The following is a 16,103-nucleotide window of genomic DNA, read 5'->3' as shown; positions in this document are numbered from 1 at the left end:
TTCGGAATATATTATACTTGCGATTATAATTATTTTAATTAGTGGATTGAGTTTATAGGGACTTAGTGCTTTAGTTGTTTCTAAATTGTGTTTCAATTTATCATGATGTTATTGATTTAATGTGGGTGATGAATAGATCCTTGTGTTGTGCATGTTTGTTTATACTAAGCTAATGGGAAGAAGTTCTTGTGTGTATATTTTTGGATTTTTCGTCGATTTTTTTGAAGATAAGAGTTTAAAAAACTATTGAAGTTTGATTAAAGTTGTATCTTTGTGATTTATCTCAACTAGGTAATATTGGGTTTTGTCTAGAACATATTAAGGTGTCTAATATCCATTTTGGAGGTGATTGGAAACGATTAGAGGTGATTAATTTATTTGAATTAAATTTTACATTAAAAACCTGAGTCTCAAAATGACTTCATTTGTATATCCGCATTGAATCTCACGGACATATGTATGTATATCAATGTATACCATAGTGTATAATTGTTTTCTTTTTTATATATCATTAATATATGTGTCTCTCCATGGAAATTTGTGTATGATACACATGATAAACAACATCATGTACACATGTGGTAGTGGCATCCATGAAATTCTGTGTGATTTACATTGGAATAAACTATATACAAAGTGATATACGCATGTTGTTGAGACATTATTTATGTATGGTTCTTTTAATTGAACAAGACCAAGAATAAGAAAAGAGAATATTGAGATTCCTATTAAATCATGGGTGATAATCGGAGAATGCTATATACTGCTAAATTTTATGGGCTACAATTGTTAATTCTAATCTTTGGCAAAATTATATCAATAAAAGATTATACGGATTGTATATAGCCTATAGGTATCAATTGTCACGTCCCTTTTTCTTTTACCACACAGAGACTTTTATTTAGTATTTAAAATCAAAAGAACTTTCACAAAATATTTAAATGACCAAGCTTGGTCAATTTTTTTATTCCCGATTTTTGGGGCAAAAAAATTAATAGACCAAGCTCAATTGATTTTAGGGCGAATTATGTAAAATATCAATCCATAAGCTTTATTAACCCAATTTTTTAATTCACTTAAAATGACCATTCAGATATGGTTTTTTTTTTCAAGAAATGGCCGCATAGCTTCTGGATCTTCATTGTCCTTCCTCTTATTCTGCGTCTTCTTCTTCCTTCTACTTCGTCTTCTTCTGTTGCTGCTTCGTCCTTCTTCTTCATCTTCTTTCTTTTTTCCTCCTCTTTCTCCGTCTTCTTTTTTTTGCTGCTTCGTCCTTCTTCTTTATCTTCTTCTTTAAAATGGGACGTATCACAAATGTAAATTATTTCGAGCAAGTTATATATCAAAAGACTTAAAACAACGATAAGATTTCATATTTAAAATTTGGGACTGTTTAAAGAAGATTTTGAGTTGGTCGGAATTGAATAGTCAGTGTATACTTTATAGCTAAACTATATTCAGTTTTTTAAGTGTATCATAATGTATAGTTAAGTTATATTCAGTTTTTTGAGTGTATCATAATGTATAGTCAGTATATATTTTTTTGACTTTTTGCTATTTTTTACGTAAGTAAAAACATGATTATATTTATTGTAAGCTAATTATTTCATTGTATATATTTGAAACTAATCCTTTATTTTATTTATAAATTGGGATCAAACCGAACGAGTTGATTGACTTCTATAAGAGAAAATTTCAAAAACAACTAAGGGGTGTTTCGATGAACTTTTTTAAAGTGACTTATAAGCTAAAAATCATAAGTTGGGGACACTCAACTTTTGATTTTTGGCTTTTGTTTTGTTTTGTTTTTTGTTTCTTTCTTTTTCAGCCTAAAAAAAGTGCTTAAAAGCACAAAACTACCCGAACAATACCAAAATTAAAAAAGTGTTTAGTCAAAAGTCACTTAAAATAAGCCAATTCAAACACCTACTAAGACTACATCAACTATTATTTGCTTAATTACGATTCGTAACTACATGTTAGAAGAAGTAGAGAGGTGAGTGAGATTGGAAGAGGAAGAAGAGAGGCAAGCGAGATTAGAAGTGGGGGGAGAGAGGCGAGCGAGATTGGGAGAGGGGAAAGAGATGAGGTAGAGAGAGGAGAGAGGTAAATTGTATTTATATATATGTTGGGTAATTGTATATATGTAACTAGTAGGTATATGTATCAATGAATACAATTTTATTAACAAATATAATTTGTATCCAAATACAATTGTATCAATATTGTATCAAGTGCAATTGTATTAACGAAATACAATTTGTATCAACGTTCTATTCCAAAACAAATTGTATTTGTATTCATGTGTATTTGTATGCATTTGTTGCTATGTGTATTTGTATTTTGTACCACTGAAAGTAAACATTCATCTGTTGCCATGTGTATTTGTACTTATATTTATATTTATATTTGTTTCCTTGTGTGTTGGTGTTTGTTTTTGTTGCCTTGTGTGTATTTGTATCCGTCTATTGCCATGTGTATTTGTATTTCATATCCATGAGCAGGCCATGCCGTTTAAATGGGCTAAATAAGTGGAGAAGCCCAAACCAAAGAAAGCAGGACCTCATATGGATAAGTGAAACGTGGCAATCATAGACAATAGCAAAGACCAACATATACCAAAGAAAACTAATGGACAGCAAGAAATGTAGGAGTTTTTTTCCCTTGCATTTAAAAAGAAGACCATTTCATTGCCTTTTGGAAACATTGGGTTTCATTTCAATTTTGTTTTGTTGTTTTTGTTTTAATTTTGTATTTGTACTCACAAACCAACCTTGGGCACCACCAGCTTATTCCTCCCCCATCAAGGTCCCTTTTTTTTATACAAAGGTAAAAAAAAAAAAAAAATTGTTCGGAGACAGATTTAGAATTTAAAATTAGTATACGTATGTGAGAGAATAATTTGAATTCGTGTCTATTGCCTCTACGCTAAGGAGTGGATTGGTTATATGGATCGGAGGTTTTCTCATTATAAAATTCGAGATGAAATTTGTTCGATGTTTGGTAATGGTTATTAGCTAAATATGATAACATTTATATTAAAATCATGAGATTATTTATCTCATATAGAAAATGAGGTTATCTATGATCTTTGGATAACCTTGTCTTGAACCAAACAACCCTTAAGTGTATCTATATTGTTCTCTTTACATTCTAATGGATTTACTCAGATATATTTAGTGGAAACAAATTTTCTTTTAGCGGTAATTGAATTAGTATCATTGCATCTAGAGTAGAGTGCTGTTCATTTGGTTATGACATTTGAATTTGCATCTTGAATGTTGATATTATGGCTTATGGTGGGGGATATTGAAACTTATTGTGTATTTTGTTATTTGGTTGAAAGTGTACAAATGTAGTAATTAGATTGATATTATTGGATGTTTCTAATATTAAGGTTTGATGGCAGAATATAAAAAATGGCAGATGGTGAGGATATTCAGCCACTGGTCTGTGACAATGGGACAGGAATGGTGAAGGTAGGTTTAATAAATTCGAAAACGAGAAAAAGTTCCTTTGTTATTTCTTAGGTAAGTTATTATTATGTGAATATTTGTTAGGCTGGATTTGCTGGAGACGATGCACCGAGAGCGGTGTTTCCGAGCATTGTTGGTCGCCCACGTCACACGGGTGTGATGGTTGGTATGGGGCAAAAAGATGCCTATGTTGGTGATGAAGCTCAATCGAAACGTGGTATTCTAAGTTTGAAATATCCAATTGAACATGGTATTGTAAGCAATTGGGATGACATGGAGAAAATCTGGCATCATACATTTTACAACGAACTTCGTGTTGCCCCAGAGGAACACCCTGTTCTTCTCACCGAAGCACCTCTCAATCCAAAGGCTAATCGAGAGAAGATGACTCAAATCATGTTCGAAACATTTAATACTCCTGCTATGTATGTCGCCATTCAAGCCGTTCTTTCTCTTTATGCCAGTGGTCGTACAACAGGTAACAAGAATTATTGCATTAGCTCGATTTGAAATGTATCAGGTCGATGATTTATTGTTGAAATGTTTGTATATAGGTATTGTGATGGACTCTGGTGATGGTGTTAGCCACACCGTCCCAATTTACGAGGGATATGCTCTGCCACATGCTATCCTTCGTCTCGATTTAGCAGGACGTGACCTAACTGATCACCTAATGAAGATCTTGACAGAGCGCGGTTACTCATTTACCACCACAGCTGAACGAGAAATCGTGAGGGATGTTAAGGAAAAGCTCTCTTACATTGCTCTTGACTATGAACAAGAGATGGATACATCGAAAACAAGTTCCTCTGTTGAGAAGAGCTACGAGTTGCCTGATGGTCAAGTGATCACGATTGGTGCTGAACGTTTCCGATGCCCTGAAGTCCTCTTCCAGCCTTCAATGATTGGAATGGAAGCTGCGGGAATTCATGAAACCACTTACAACTCGATCATGAAGTGCGATGTGGATATCAGGAAGGATCTTTATGGAAACATTGTACTTAGTGGTGGTACGACTATGTTTCCTGGAATTGCTGATAGAATGAGCAAGGAAATCACAGCATTGGCTCCAAGTAGCATGAAAATTAAGGTGGTTGCACCACCAGAGAGGAAGTATAGTGTTTGGATTGGAGGTTCAATTTTGGCTTCTTTAAGTACCTTCCAACAGGTGAGTACATCTATTGTCATTCATGCTATGTGTTTATGGTTTTTATTTGTGTTCCTAGTCATAAATACATGGTCCTTCAAATTATACCATAAATGTGCCATTTTAACTTGCTCTCAACTTGCAAGTAGACATACACGTCTTACAGGTCAAATCTCACGTAATTTGCCTTGTAAGGCGCGTGCATCTCACACGATATGTCACGTAGAATATGTGTCTACTTGTTCACCTTCAGGATATTTTAAGTGTCTGCTTACGTACATTCAAAGTTGAAGGACATAAATGTTAGTTAAAGATCACGTTTATGTATTATGCTCCCTGTGTTTATGTCTTGTATGCATATGGAACTGGTATTCATTTGTGTTCCAAGTCATGAAGCCATAGAGAGTTGCTTTATTTTGGTAACATTTAATCCTACATATCACTCAATATCTATTTATTACTCCATTCGTTTACTTTTATTAGTCCATTATATTAAAAATATATGTTCACTTTTACTCTTTCCATAACATTTAGTCCTACAAAACATTGAATTTATTTATATTCAAAGGGTGTTATAGCAAAATTGTCATTTTATTTTTAGCTCCTTATGGGGTGTGAAAGTTAATACTGAACAAGTTAAAATGGACGGATGGACTAACATTTTAGTGATTTTTTTCAGATTTTGGTTTCTTCTTTTGAGCATGTTGATAATAATATGTTGCTATGAACAAAAGATAAAAAGAATAATGTAATTTTTGAAATGCAGATGTGGATTGCAAAGGCAGAATACGATGAATCTGGTCCATCCATTGTGCACAGAAAATGCTTCTAATTCATTTTAGACATGCAATTAATGTCCTCCTGTAACAATGGCAAATAAATTTTCCAGAATTGACAGTAAAACCATATCTTCCCATGTAATTTTTCTTGGTTGTGAAATTTGTCCTTATATTTTAAATCGATTTGTTTTTCATTATATTTCCACAGTCCATACATAACAATTGTACAAGTATTAATCCCGGCTGAGTTGGTTAAGCAGGTGATCTCTCAAATAGGGAGTTCTAAATTCGAAATCTTCTACATGCTTTTTCGATTGAGCTCGTCACATGAGACTTGCCTAGTACAATTTACTTCTCTAGTATAATTTGTGGACTATTACGTTAAGGCATAATTTACTCGTACGAACCCAAAGAATAACCACTATGAGTTCCCTTGTCGACAAGAAACGAATACGCAAAATTATTAACAGGAAAATCATTTCACCCAAAAAAAAAAACAAACTAATTTTCTCTGTAAATAATTCCTTAATTCATTTCCCCCCCCCCCCCCCCAAAAAAAAACAACTAATTTTCTCTGTAAATAATTCATTAATCATCTAGGTTAGGGCTTCAGATTATCGATTTACACATTGCTTAGGCAGATTCTATCTTAAAAGCAAAGCTCTTGGCTTCTACGTTCTTAAGACATTCTGGATACACTGTACTTAGGACACCAATGCCTGATTCATAAGATCTAATACACGACTTGATTATCTTCTTGTTTTTATATTCATTACATTTTATTATTATTCTATGATTTATGTCATTGTTATTTCATTCACAAGATCAATATAATTCACGTTTCCTAGAGTAACTTTAATAAATTCAATTGTACCATTTTGCGGGTAAACAGTTTGGCGCCCACTCAAGCCCTAAAAGTACTAAGGTCAATGATTGCTATTCACGTAGAAATGTCATTAATTGTGCCAGCTAATACTCCTTTGTGATGGTCAAGATATTGTACGATCACATCTAGCATATCCGTCCTTTTTGCACACATCATTGGAAGGGAAGTCTTTTCTTATCTTCAGGCCATGAGCTTCTCATCTTCTACCCCATGACAATCTAACCCTGCGACTTCAGAGACTTTCCATCATTGACCTCTACCGAACAAATCTTCCAAACCAACATATTCCATTGAACCAACTTCCTTGAATATCCTTTGTTGGTACCACGTGTCCATATTGTCACGTACCCAAGCTACGTCTTATCCAATACAAATTCAAATGTACAAACATCTTGTTTATAGACAATTGAAAAACATTTTTTTCTTCAAAATAATCTTTGTTAGTAAATTGTGTTAAAAAAACTTGGAAAACGAAAAATACATGTTAAAATAGAAAGCAAAAAAGATATTTTAAGCCCATGAATTGCTTGTCTGTTCCTAAAGAATTTTAACCTCCTCATTTGTTGTCAAGGTATTTAAATCAATTTATCCCATAATAAAATAGGAAATTATTTTTATTATAGTGGCAATACAAATCACAAAATTTCAGCAAACTCAATAGATTGAGCAAATTACACATGACACTTACTTTTGTTTTGAAAGTAATGCAGGAGAAGAGGGAAAGAGGAATATACATTTGGGATTTATAAAATCTAAGTGTAACGATCCGAACCATCGTTAGTTAGGTGGGTTCAAAAATCTCGTGAAATAAGTTATCACGACCTGGGTCATCCCGCCATAGCTGAGAATTTCCGCCACAGCGCCGCCGCCATGGTAGCATGGGTGTTGCCATAGTGGGACAGTCAGGACATAATTATAAAGACGCCAATTTTTATTTCCTCCGTTTTTCCTAAAGTGCCAAAATAGACGAGGGTCACTCAAAAATTCCTCAGATAAGCTGCTCTAGGCCTAGGGAGAAGGAATGGAGAGATTTCTAGTGTAAGGGAGTCTGCAAACCATGGATTCCAGGCACGTCTCCGTTGTTCCTCCGTCCAGAAGTCAGAAATCATTCGATAAATCCTCCTACAACTGCTTAACGCCTAGGTAGGTTAGATTTTTTCAATTGAGTAGTTATAAATTTGTTCCCATCGCTTAATATAATGTAAATTTCATGCCTAGGCCTTCGGAAACGGAGTCTGTCGCACCCCATTTTTCTCAAATCGGGATTGCGACGTGACAAACCTTTTTTTTTTAGGATTTAAAAAGAGAAGAGTCGACACTTAACGAATTAAAGGCGCGTTAGAGCACCATTCTAAACTATATTATAAAAATAAATTAAATTAAAAAAGGTCTGCGAAATATAGATCGGGTAAGGGTTCAAATTACCTCAAAAGAAAGGTGTTAGGTACCTTTTGAGGTCCACAAATGTGAGTTCCGACCGAATCTTATATAGCAAATAAAGTCTCTTATTTTATTAAAGAAGGACTAAGCGATGAAAAATTTTAAAACAAAGAAATAAAGAACATCATAGAGGAAGAGACACGCAAGAAGACAGAATTTACGCAATCATATATATAGAAGAAAATAATTTTTTATTAGTTACACTACCCCAAATAAATACAAATAAAATATCACATACTAAAATAAATAAGGATTTAACTAAACTAAATTAATTTATCATACTCGGATCAGTGTCAGACTTATTAACAGAAGACAAGATACATAAAGTATGCCCGAATCACCTTTTCATCATTTCCGAGGGGCCGATTTATCCCTACCCCTCCTAGATTTATTTATTATTATTATCCTAAAGCGATCTAAAAGAAATAATAAAACTAACGTCCTAAAAGATACCTAACGTCCCAACTTAACGTCCAAGAAGCATTGGACTTACTAATTGGGTAAATTCTAGACTAAAAGGAAATATAGATTCCCTAATTAGACACGTCGTCAGACAAAATAAATAGAACGAACAGTTAACACGTAAAATCTCAAGTAAGCCTCCAGACTAATTAATTTTAGCATTCTTGAAAACACAAACAAGTTGTGAAGGTTCATGAAAGATTATGTGTGTGCATACAATCAAACATAAGAGGCATAATGCAAAATTAGATTAACCGTAATAAAATAGAGGCATTCTTGACCATTTCAATTATTAGTATGCTAAAATATTATTTGATAAAATTCTATGAGCATAATTTCTAATTAGAAAAGCATGCTGAACATTTATTAAAGATACTATAAGCATAATTTTCTAAATAACACAACATGCTGAAAATTTATCATAAGCTATGGCCACGATTCCAATAGAAAATGGTATGATAAACATTTATTAAAAAAATCAATAGGCTTGGTTTTGCTAAATTACACAACCTGCTGAAAATTTATTAAATCTATGGCCATGATTCCAATAAAAAAATAGTATGATAAATATTTATTAAAAATAAATAGGCATGGTTTCAATATAAAATAACACAATAATCATTTATTAAATTCTATAGGCATGATTTTTATATATAATATTATGCTAAACTTTATGGCAAATGTTATGGGCACGATCCTTAAATAAAATAACATGGTAAAAACTTATTAAAATTCTCTATGGGCATGGCTTCAATGTAAAATCACATGTTAAAATATTTGTTGAATCTTATAGGCATGATCTCTATAACACAGTGAAGATATTTATTAAATTCTAGACATGATTTCTATATTTATTAACATGCTAAAATATTAAATTAAAACCTATGAACATAATATCTAAATGGTTAACATGTTAAAATATAACCTATAGGAATAGTTTCTAAATAGAACACATGTTCTAACATGAAGTTGATCATTGAACAAATATTCTAAAAACCTGAGGATTGGCGATTTTATTTGAGCAAAACGAGAGATAAACATACAAAAAGTTGACACTAGGCAGATTATTTCACACAGACAGATAAATGATTAAAAATGATGAAGCAGATGACACGAATAACAGATTAAGCGGTGCTTTGGTTATTAATATACTAACAGTGGTTGCCCTCTTTTATCAAATGAAATTTGTGAAAAACAACATTTACATTATGATTCAAAGTTAATTATAAGCATAACTACTATGGCATGAGTTTAATAACCGTGATCAAGCAATTAACTCCTATATGCACACATACATAAATTATGATAAAGTAAAATAAATCCAAGTAGCACGTTAGTTTCCCTACCCTTTAGACGGTCCCTAGTTATTTTTTTATTATTATACGAAATGTTCATATACAAATTATTACTGTCACAATCCAACCTATCGGGCAGTGCGGGCACCTAGTCTAACACCTAGATAGGAGAACCCTTACAAAAATACATGTGGAAGTTTGACAAAAAGCCATTAATAGCCAAAAATAGTTGTGAAAACACCGTAAATAAAATTTTTTAAACTCCAATGTGATTACACGAAAACACTTTAACACCCCAAGGATAGTAGTCTAAATAGGTATAAGAACTTCTAAAGATACAGAGTCTAAATAAATGCAAGACACAGTTCCCACCATAAGAAATGAAGAGTAGAAGTTGTTGGATACTCATTTTCGTCTTCACTTATGAAACATTACTGATCCTGCAACTATATGCCAAGTGGCATAGGAAGACTAGTATCAGCACAAACAACACGTACCGGATAATTAACAACATCACATGGCCTTAGGATAATTAACATCTCACTTGGAAGAGGACAACATTAGGGGGACCTCCTAACCACTTCTGTCCCGCCATGGTGTTGACACCCAATTTTGGCTCTTTGTACTCAAAATTAACGTCTTCAGACTACTTGATCGTTAAAGAACACAAAATATAATTTTTTTATATATTTTTTAGTTTTAATTATTTTTTTTATTAATAATTATCCTTATTTTAGCATTTTTATGATTTTTTATTTTATTTTTCCCTTTTAATAATTTATGGATAAACATTCTTAATTTCGTAAATAATAAGATTCTTATGAATTTATTGTCATTTGAAAATTTTAATAGTCATATTATTTTTACAATCATCTTTAAACGTACACAACATAACACTGTAATTTATTCTCTACAACACAATATATCTTAAAAAATATCGATTACATTTTTTTATTTTTTGTGTTACATATCGATACATATATATATGTATATATATATATATATATATATATATATATATATTAATAACTCATTAAGTCATTTTGAGAATGATTTCTCACTCATGTTCAACAATTTAATCAACACAAGAAACCAAATAACTTTTTATTAACCCAAGAAACCAATTAACTTTTCTTTTAATTAACATAAGAAGCCAAAGATTTTTTTTTTTTATCAATACAAGAAGTCAAAGAACTTTTGATTTTTGGTTGATTAATTGTTTAAACAACTTGTTTAGGGAGTCTAAGATAGAAGATTTCATCCAAGCTAAAATTAAAATTTTAAAACAAAATTCTTTCAACACCACTCTCTCCATTATCTTTTCTTTTTCTCCCTCATAAACAAACTATTCTCTCCATTCTCTTCTCTTTTTCTCCCTTTCAACACCACTCTCTCTATTATCTTTTCTTTTTCTCCCTCATAAACAAACTACTCTCTCCATTCTCTTCTCTTTTTCTCCCTCAAAAAGTCTCCAATGAAGCTTGTCCTTTCAGCTAGAACAAAGCAACCCCTCCCTTGTTGGTAAGTAAATCGAATTCGATTTTCGAAACTGCATAGTTGTTAGTAATTTTGGCGTATCTCATTGTATAGATATTTGTTTTTAGTAAATAAATATGTTTTGGAAAGATGAAACACGTACCTACAACTTTTATGTTTATGTTGGAGCCTAGAACTGCTGTTATTGGGTCGAAAAATAGGACGCAACATAGGACAAGTTTTGTCCAGATTTTTATTAAAAATTCCAGCATGTACAACCGCTAGTATTTTGATCATATCTTTTTGTACAAAATGTATTTTGTGCTGATTCTTTTCTTTTTTCAAGCTTAAGACATATATCTACAACTTTCATGAAGGACATAAAGTCCAGTTTTGCCGTTTGGAGTTTCAAATTTTAGGTACAACATGAGGTACATTTTTTGTCGGATTTACTGTTTTGATAGCCTTAAGTGTTGTTGTTTGTTGTTGTTGTTGTTGTTGTATAGCCTTAAGTGATAATATGAAATATTACTTCAAATTTATATATAGTTCAAATTGTAATTGGCCAATGAAAAAATCTTTCCGTCGATTTTCGAGGCCTCCCCACTAAAAAAAAGACGGAAATTTTAGTTTAAGTTTATATTTTATGTTATATTTTGCAAGCTAAAACAAAGTCCAATAGTGTTAAATCAATAACCTCCAGAGTAGCTCCATCTTCGGGAAACAACAACTAGCTATCGCGATGGTAAATCCGATAAGAAACTAACAAGTAACAACTTTATCTCTCCTTTGTTTTTTTTTTGTTTTTTCATTGTTGTTTTTTTACTTTTTTTTTGTTTATAGATCTACTTTATTTTATGATAGATATAATTATTGTGATTTGTTTCTATTATGTTTTTTACTTATTGTTGTTGTCTCCATCATATCTTTTATTAGTGACATCTATTGTCATACATATTTGCTTTTGATTATTTTAATTGATTGTTTTAAAAGATATGATAGTTTTAATCTACTTTGTTTGATGATAGATATAATTATTGTGATTTGTTTCTATTATTTTTTTACTTTATTGTTGTTGTCTCCATCATATCTTTTATTAATGACATCTATTGTCATATATATTTGCTTTTGATTATTTTAATTGATTATTTTAAAAGATATGATAGTTTTAATCTACTTTGTTTGATGATAGATATAATTATTGTGATTTGTTTCTATTATTTTTTTACTTTATTGTTGTTGTCTCCATTATATCTCTCTATTAGTGATATCTATTGTTTGTTGAGTGAAAATTATTATTTTGTTTTTGTTTGACTACTTTTGTTAATAGTTTAACTTCATTTGTTTTGGCTATATTTATTCATCACTTTTGTTTGTTGGTGGATTATAATTGATGATTAGTGTATACTTTATTTATTTATAGTTATCTTGTATCTATTTTTAACTTTGTTTGACTACTTTTGCTAATAGTTTAACTTCATTTGTTTTGACTATATTTATTCATCAAAGGATTATAATTGATGATTAGTAATAATTTATTTTCTTTAATACATGATTTCTTATTTAATGGATGTTGATATTATTGTTTTTATTCTTTTTGACTATGTAGGATATACTAAAGCTAGGTTGATTCACTTGTCATTAACTTTAGTATTACTATTTTATTTTTTATATTATCATGTGTTTAAGTTAATTGATAAAATCTTCTCACTTATTTTTTTTGTCATATTGTACCTTTATTTTTTGTGGGTGTTGGTGCTTGATGATGTAAATATTCACTAGTTGTTGTTTTTTTCTTTTGTTATTTTGTTTATGTTACTATTTTTGTTGAATTATTGTTGTTGGTTTGAATTTTACATCTTTTATCTAGTATATTTCTTATTATGTTATTAATTACGTTATTATTGTTTCACTTCTCAAATATCTTATATGTTGTCTCTATTATGTCGATTGTTTCATCAATTATTGGTTGTCATGGCTTTCACGCTATTTTATTGAAATAATTTTATTATTTTTTATTATTATTGTAATTCATCATATTAAATAGAGATTACACCTAATAGGTCGATGAAGAAATTACCGTCGATTTTCAAGGCCTTCCATGTTTATAAGACGGATTTTATTTTTAATTATTATTATTATTATTATTATTATCATTATCATCATCATATTTATTCCTTACTAATACTTCTATTAAGTTTTTTACAGGTACTCAGAATTGCTTCCTGAGAAAGTTATTCGAATTAAGTTCGAATAATATGTTTAATTTATTATTGTATATATTATTGACGTTAGGCAAACATTAGGCCGTTCCTTATATTATTGTTTTAATTTATTTTTTATGTATATTTCATTACATATTTGCGCAATATTTTCATCTCCTCAATTTAAAAGCTGAGTTTAGCTGGGACCTGCAGTTGTGGATTTCGAAGGATGCTGATACCTTCCCTTTGAAATAACTTGAACCCCTTACTTAGGATCCATTGAATTTGTAGACATTTTTAAATAATTGATTGGTTTCTAATTATCCTAAAATTATGGTGACTCCTTAAATAAAACTATTTTCTTTTAAAATCTTTTGAACAATTGAATTAATTTTTACGAACCCCATGACGTTCTAATAGGGATGTAACACTTATTACAGTTACGCCTTTGAGCTTACTATAAAATAGAATTCTATTTTTATTGTATATATACACACATATTTTAAAATTATTTTGATAATAATTTATTCATTATTAATATTTTAGCAAGTGTCTGTACATGTATTCAGAGATATTTTCTGCAAATGATATTCAAAATTATTTTTCTTTTCATATGATAAAAGAGTTCTTTGTTCATATGAATAAATGGCTATTCTTTTAATATTGCATAAAAACTACCTTTTTTTATATACATATACCTTTCTCATATTTTTCTACACATAATTGGTGATAATATACTTTACTTACTTAGTACATACTTTTTTTTTATACATATATTCTTATACAATTTTAGTATATATATTTTTATATATATGTTTGTTATACTTGCAAATAATAATTTTATCTCCTCCCTTTTTGATGAATTAAGTCTAGGTGGGTACCACATTTTGTGGATTTCGAAGGATGCCTAACACCTTCCCTTTGGAATAATGTAAACCCTTACCTAGAATCTAAACTGGTTTTTCGCAGATTGAAACGTGAGTCATACAGGTCATGCATCAAAATAGGTTTTCCTTATTTTCCTTAATAAATTAGGTGGCGACTCTATACAATAATTAATCTTTTTCAGAGTCCATATGTTGTGCTTTATATCTAACCTCGGTTAAAAATAGGGCATAACACATGGGGGGACCTATCCAGCCCCGGCGACCTCGCCACATCAGGATTCCTCCTGCCAGGGCGGCCTGCACAAAGACAGAATCTCCAAAAACCTTCCAATCCTCACATATCTAGGTATTGATCCTAACCTTATGATAAATGAGATTCGTATACTTTTATCGCATATATTTTTAGTAACGACGAGCTAGGTCGTTACAATAGATACCAATTTATCCTTCATTCATCCCCGAACAACAACATGGAGGAAAGGGCACCAGCCGATCAACGATTCTTTCGAAACCAATGATAAGACACATTACGACTTAGGAAAAATCACATCCCAGACTAACCACTCTTACGTCAATCACTATATGCAAAGTTTTACTAACTCAAAATTTATTTTGGAAGTTTCTATAGGATACTACGTCCCTTGTATATCATGATACCATCTTAAATCTTTCTCAAATGTTACACTTCGAGCCTGTCAAATATCTCTAAACCACCCAATCAATAAGGTTCATTGGATTCTATGCTAACTGAAACCTTGTCAACTCTCATATTAGGGAAAATTTTACCCAAGTACTTACACCCAAACCAATGTTATAACTAGTACATCATCCCCACTCAATGAGTAGTAACCACAAGGCATCCCACTAATCAAAGACAAGAATCAATAGATCACGACTAAGTTTATAAGGATGCACTTTCACAATCAATAATCGAGCATCAATCCCATTCGCCTGCAATGATCCGGGCATCATACTCTCAATCTCATCACATCATCCAAGAAAAAATGCAATTCGGCATATTCACACATTAATACACCCAAACCAATATTATACCTAGCACATCATCCCCACTTAATGAGTAGTAACCACAAGGCATCCCACTAATCAAAGACAAGAATCAATAGATCACGACTAAGTTTATAAGGATGCACTTTCACAATCAATAATCGAGCATCAATCCCATTCGCCTGCAATAATCTAGGCATCATACTCTCAATCTCATCACATCATCCAAGAAAAAATGCAATTCGGCATGTTCACACATTAATACACCCAAACCAATGTTATAACTAGCACATCATCCCCACTCAATGAGTAATAACCACAAGGCATCCCACTAATCAAAGACAAGAATCAATAGATCACGACTAAGTTTATAAGGATGCACTTTCACAATCAATAATCGAGCATCAATCCCATTCGCCTGCAATGATCCAGACATCACACTCTCAATCTCATCACATCATCCAAGAAAAAATGCAATTCGGCATGTTCACACATTAATGAAGAATGACAAGCTCAAGTAATTCACTATCACAAGGGGACTATCAAGTCATACCATAAGATTCCCACCCCTGTCAATAGCAGGCATTTTCAATAAAAGATCCTCTCATGGGACCTACAACCACCTATTTATGTCAAAACATGACACTCAATCCCAACATACAGACAACCACAATTAGATTTAATATCTCAACATTATATTATCAAGAACATATTCAACATAAAACAGGCCAGCAGGTGATCATTTCACATATATTCAAGTAAGTTTCCCTGTTCATATACACACATGTATATCATGAAGCAACTCAACAAGTATATGAAATACATACGGGAAACTAGACCATCACCTACGTTGCCAACCCCTAAGGTTTATCACCAATATCGATATATTTTATATCTATGTATATGCTACTGTGTCCATTACAACTTTACCCATCTGTACGCATCAATATCACAATCAATGTCTCTCCAATCATGACACCACCCTTTTATCCAGGTCACTTCAAATTAAACCACTAAGACAATCGAATTTCTGCCCGTGACCCGTG

General features: G+C 31.6%; 1 protein-coding gene across 2 annotated transcripts; it reads left to right on the top strand.

The window, feature by feature from the left end:
* Positions 1–2,659: 2,659 nt before the first annotated feature.
* On the top strand, positions 2,660–5,594 carry LOC129903421 (actin). 2 transcript variants are annotated; one of them, XM_055978973.1, is made up of 5 exons: positions 2,660–2,829; positions 3,410–3,479; positions 3,561–3,954; positions 4,031–4,644; positions 5,390–5,594. In XM_055978973.1, the coding sequence occupies exons 2-5, from the start codon at positions 3,420–3,422 to the stop codon at positions 5,453–5,455; spliced, it is 1,134 nt and encodes a 377-aa protein (XP_055834948.1). In that variant the 5' UTR covers positions 2,660–2,829; positions 3,410–3,419; the 3' UTR covers positions 5,456–5,594. The 2 variants fall into 2 exon arrangements, with proteins under 2 accessions (XP_055834948.1, XP_055834949.1); XM_055978974.1 differs by lacking the exon at positions 2,660–2,829 and adding an exon at positions 3,185–3,203.
* Positions 5,595–16,103: the final 10,509 nt, after the last annotated feature.

The sequence above is a fragment of the Solanum dulcamara genome, chromosome 9 (genome assembly GCF_947179165.1).
Source record: "Solanum dulcamara chromosome 9, daSolDulc1.2, whole genome shotgun sequence".
Lineage (NCBI taxonomy): Eukaryota > Viridiplantae > Streptophyta > Magnoliopsida > Solanales > Solanaceae > Solanum > Solanum dulcamara.
This window is presented reverse-complemented; position numbering and strand designations above follow the sequence as displayed.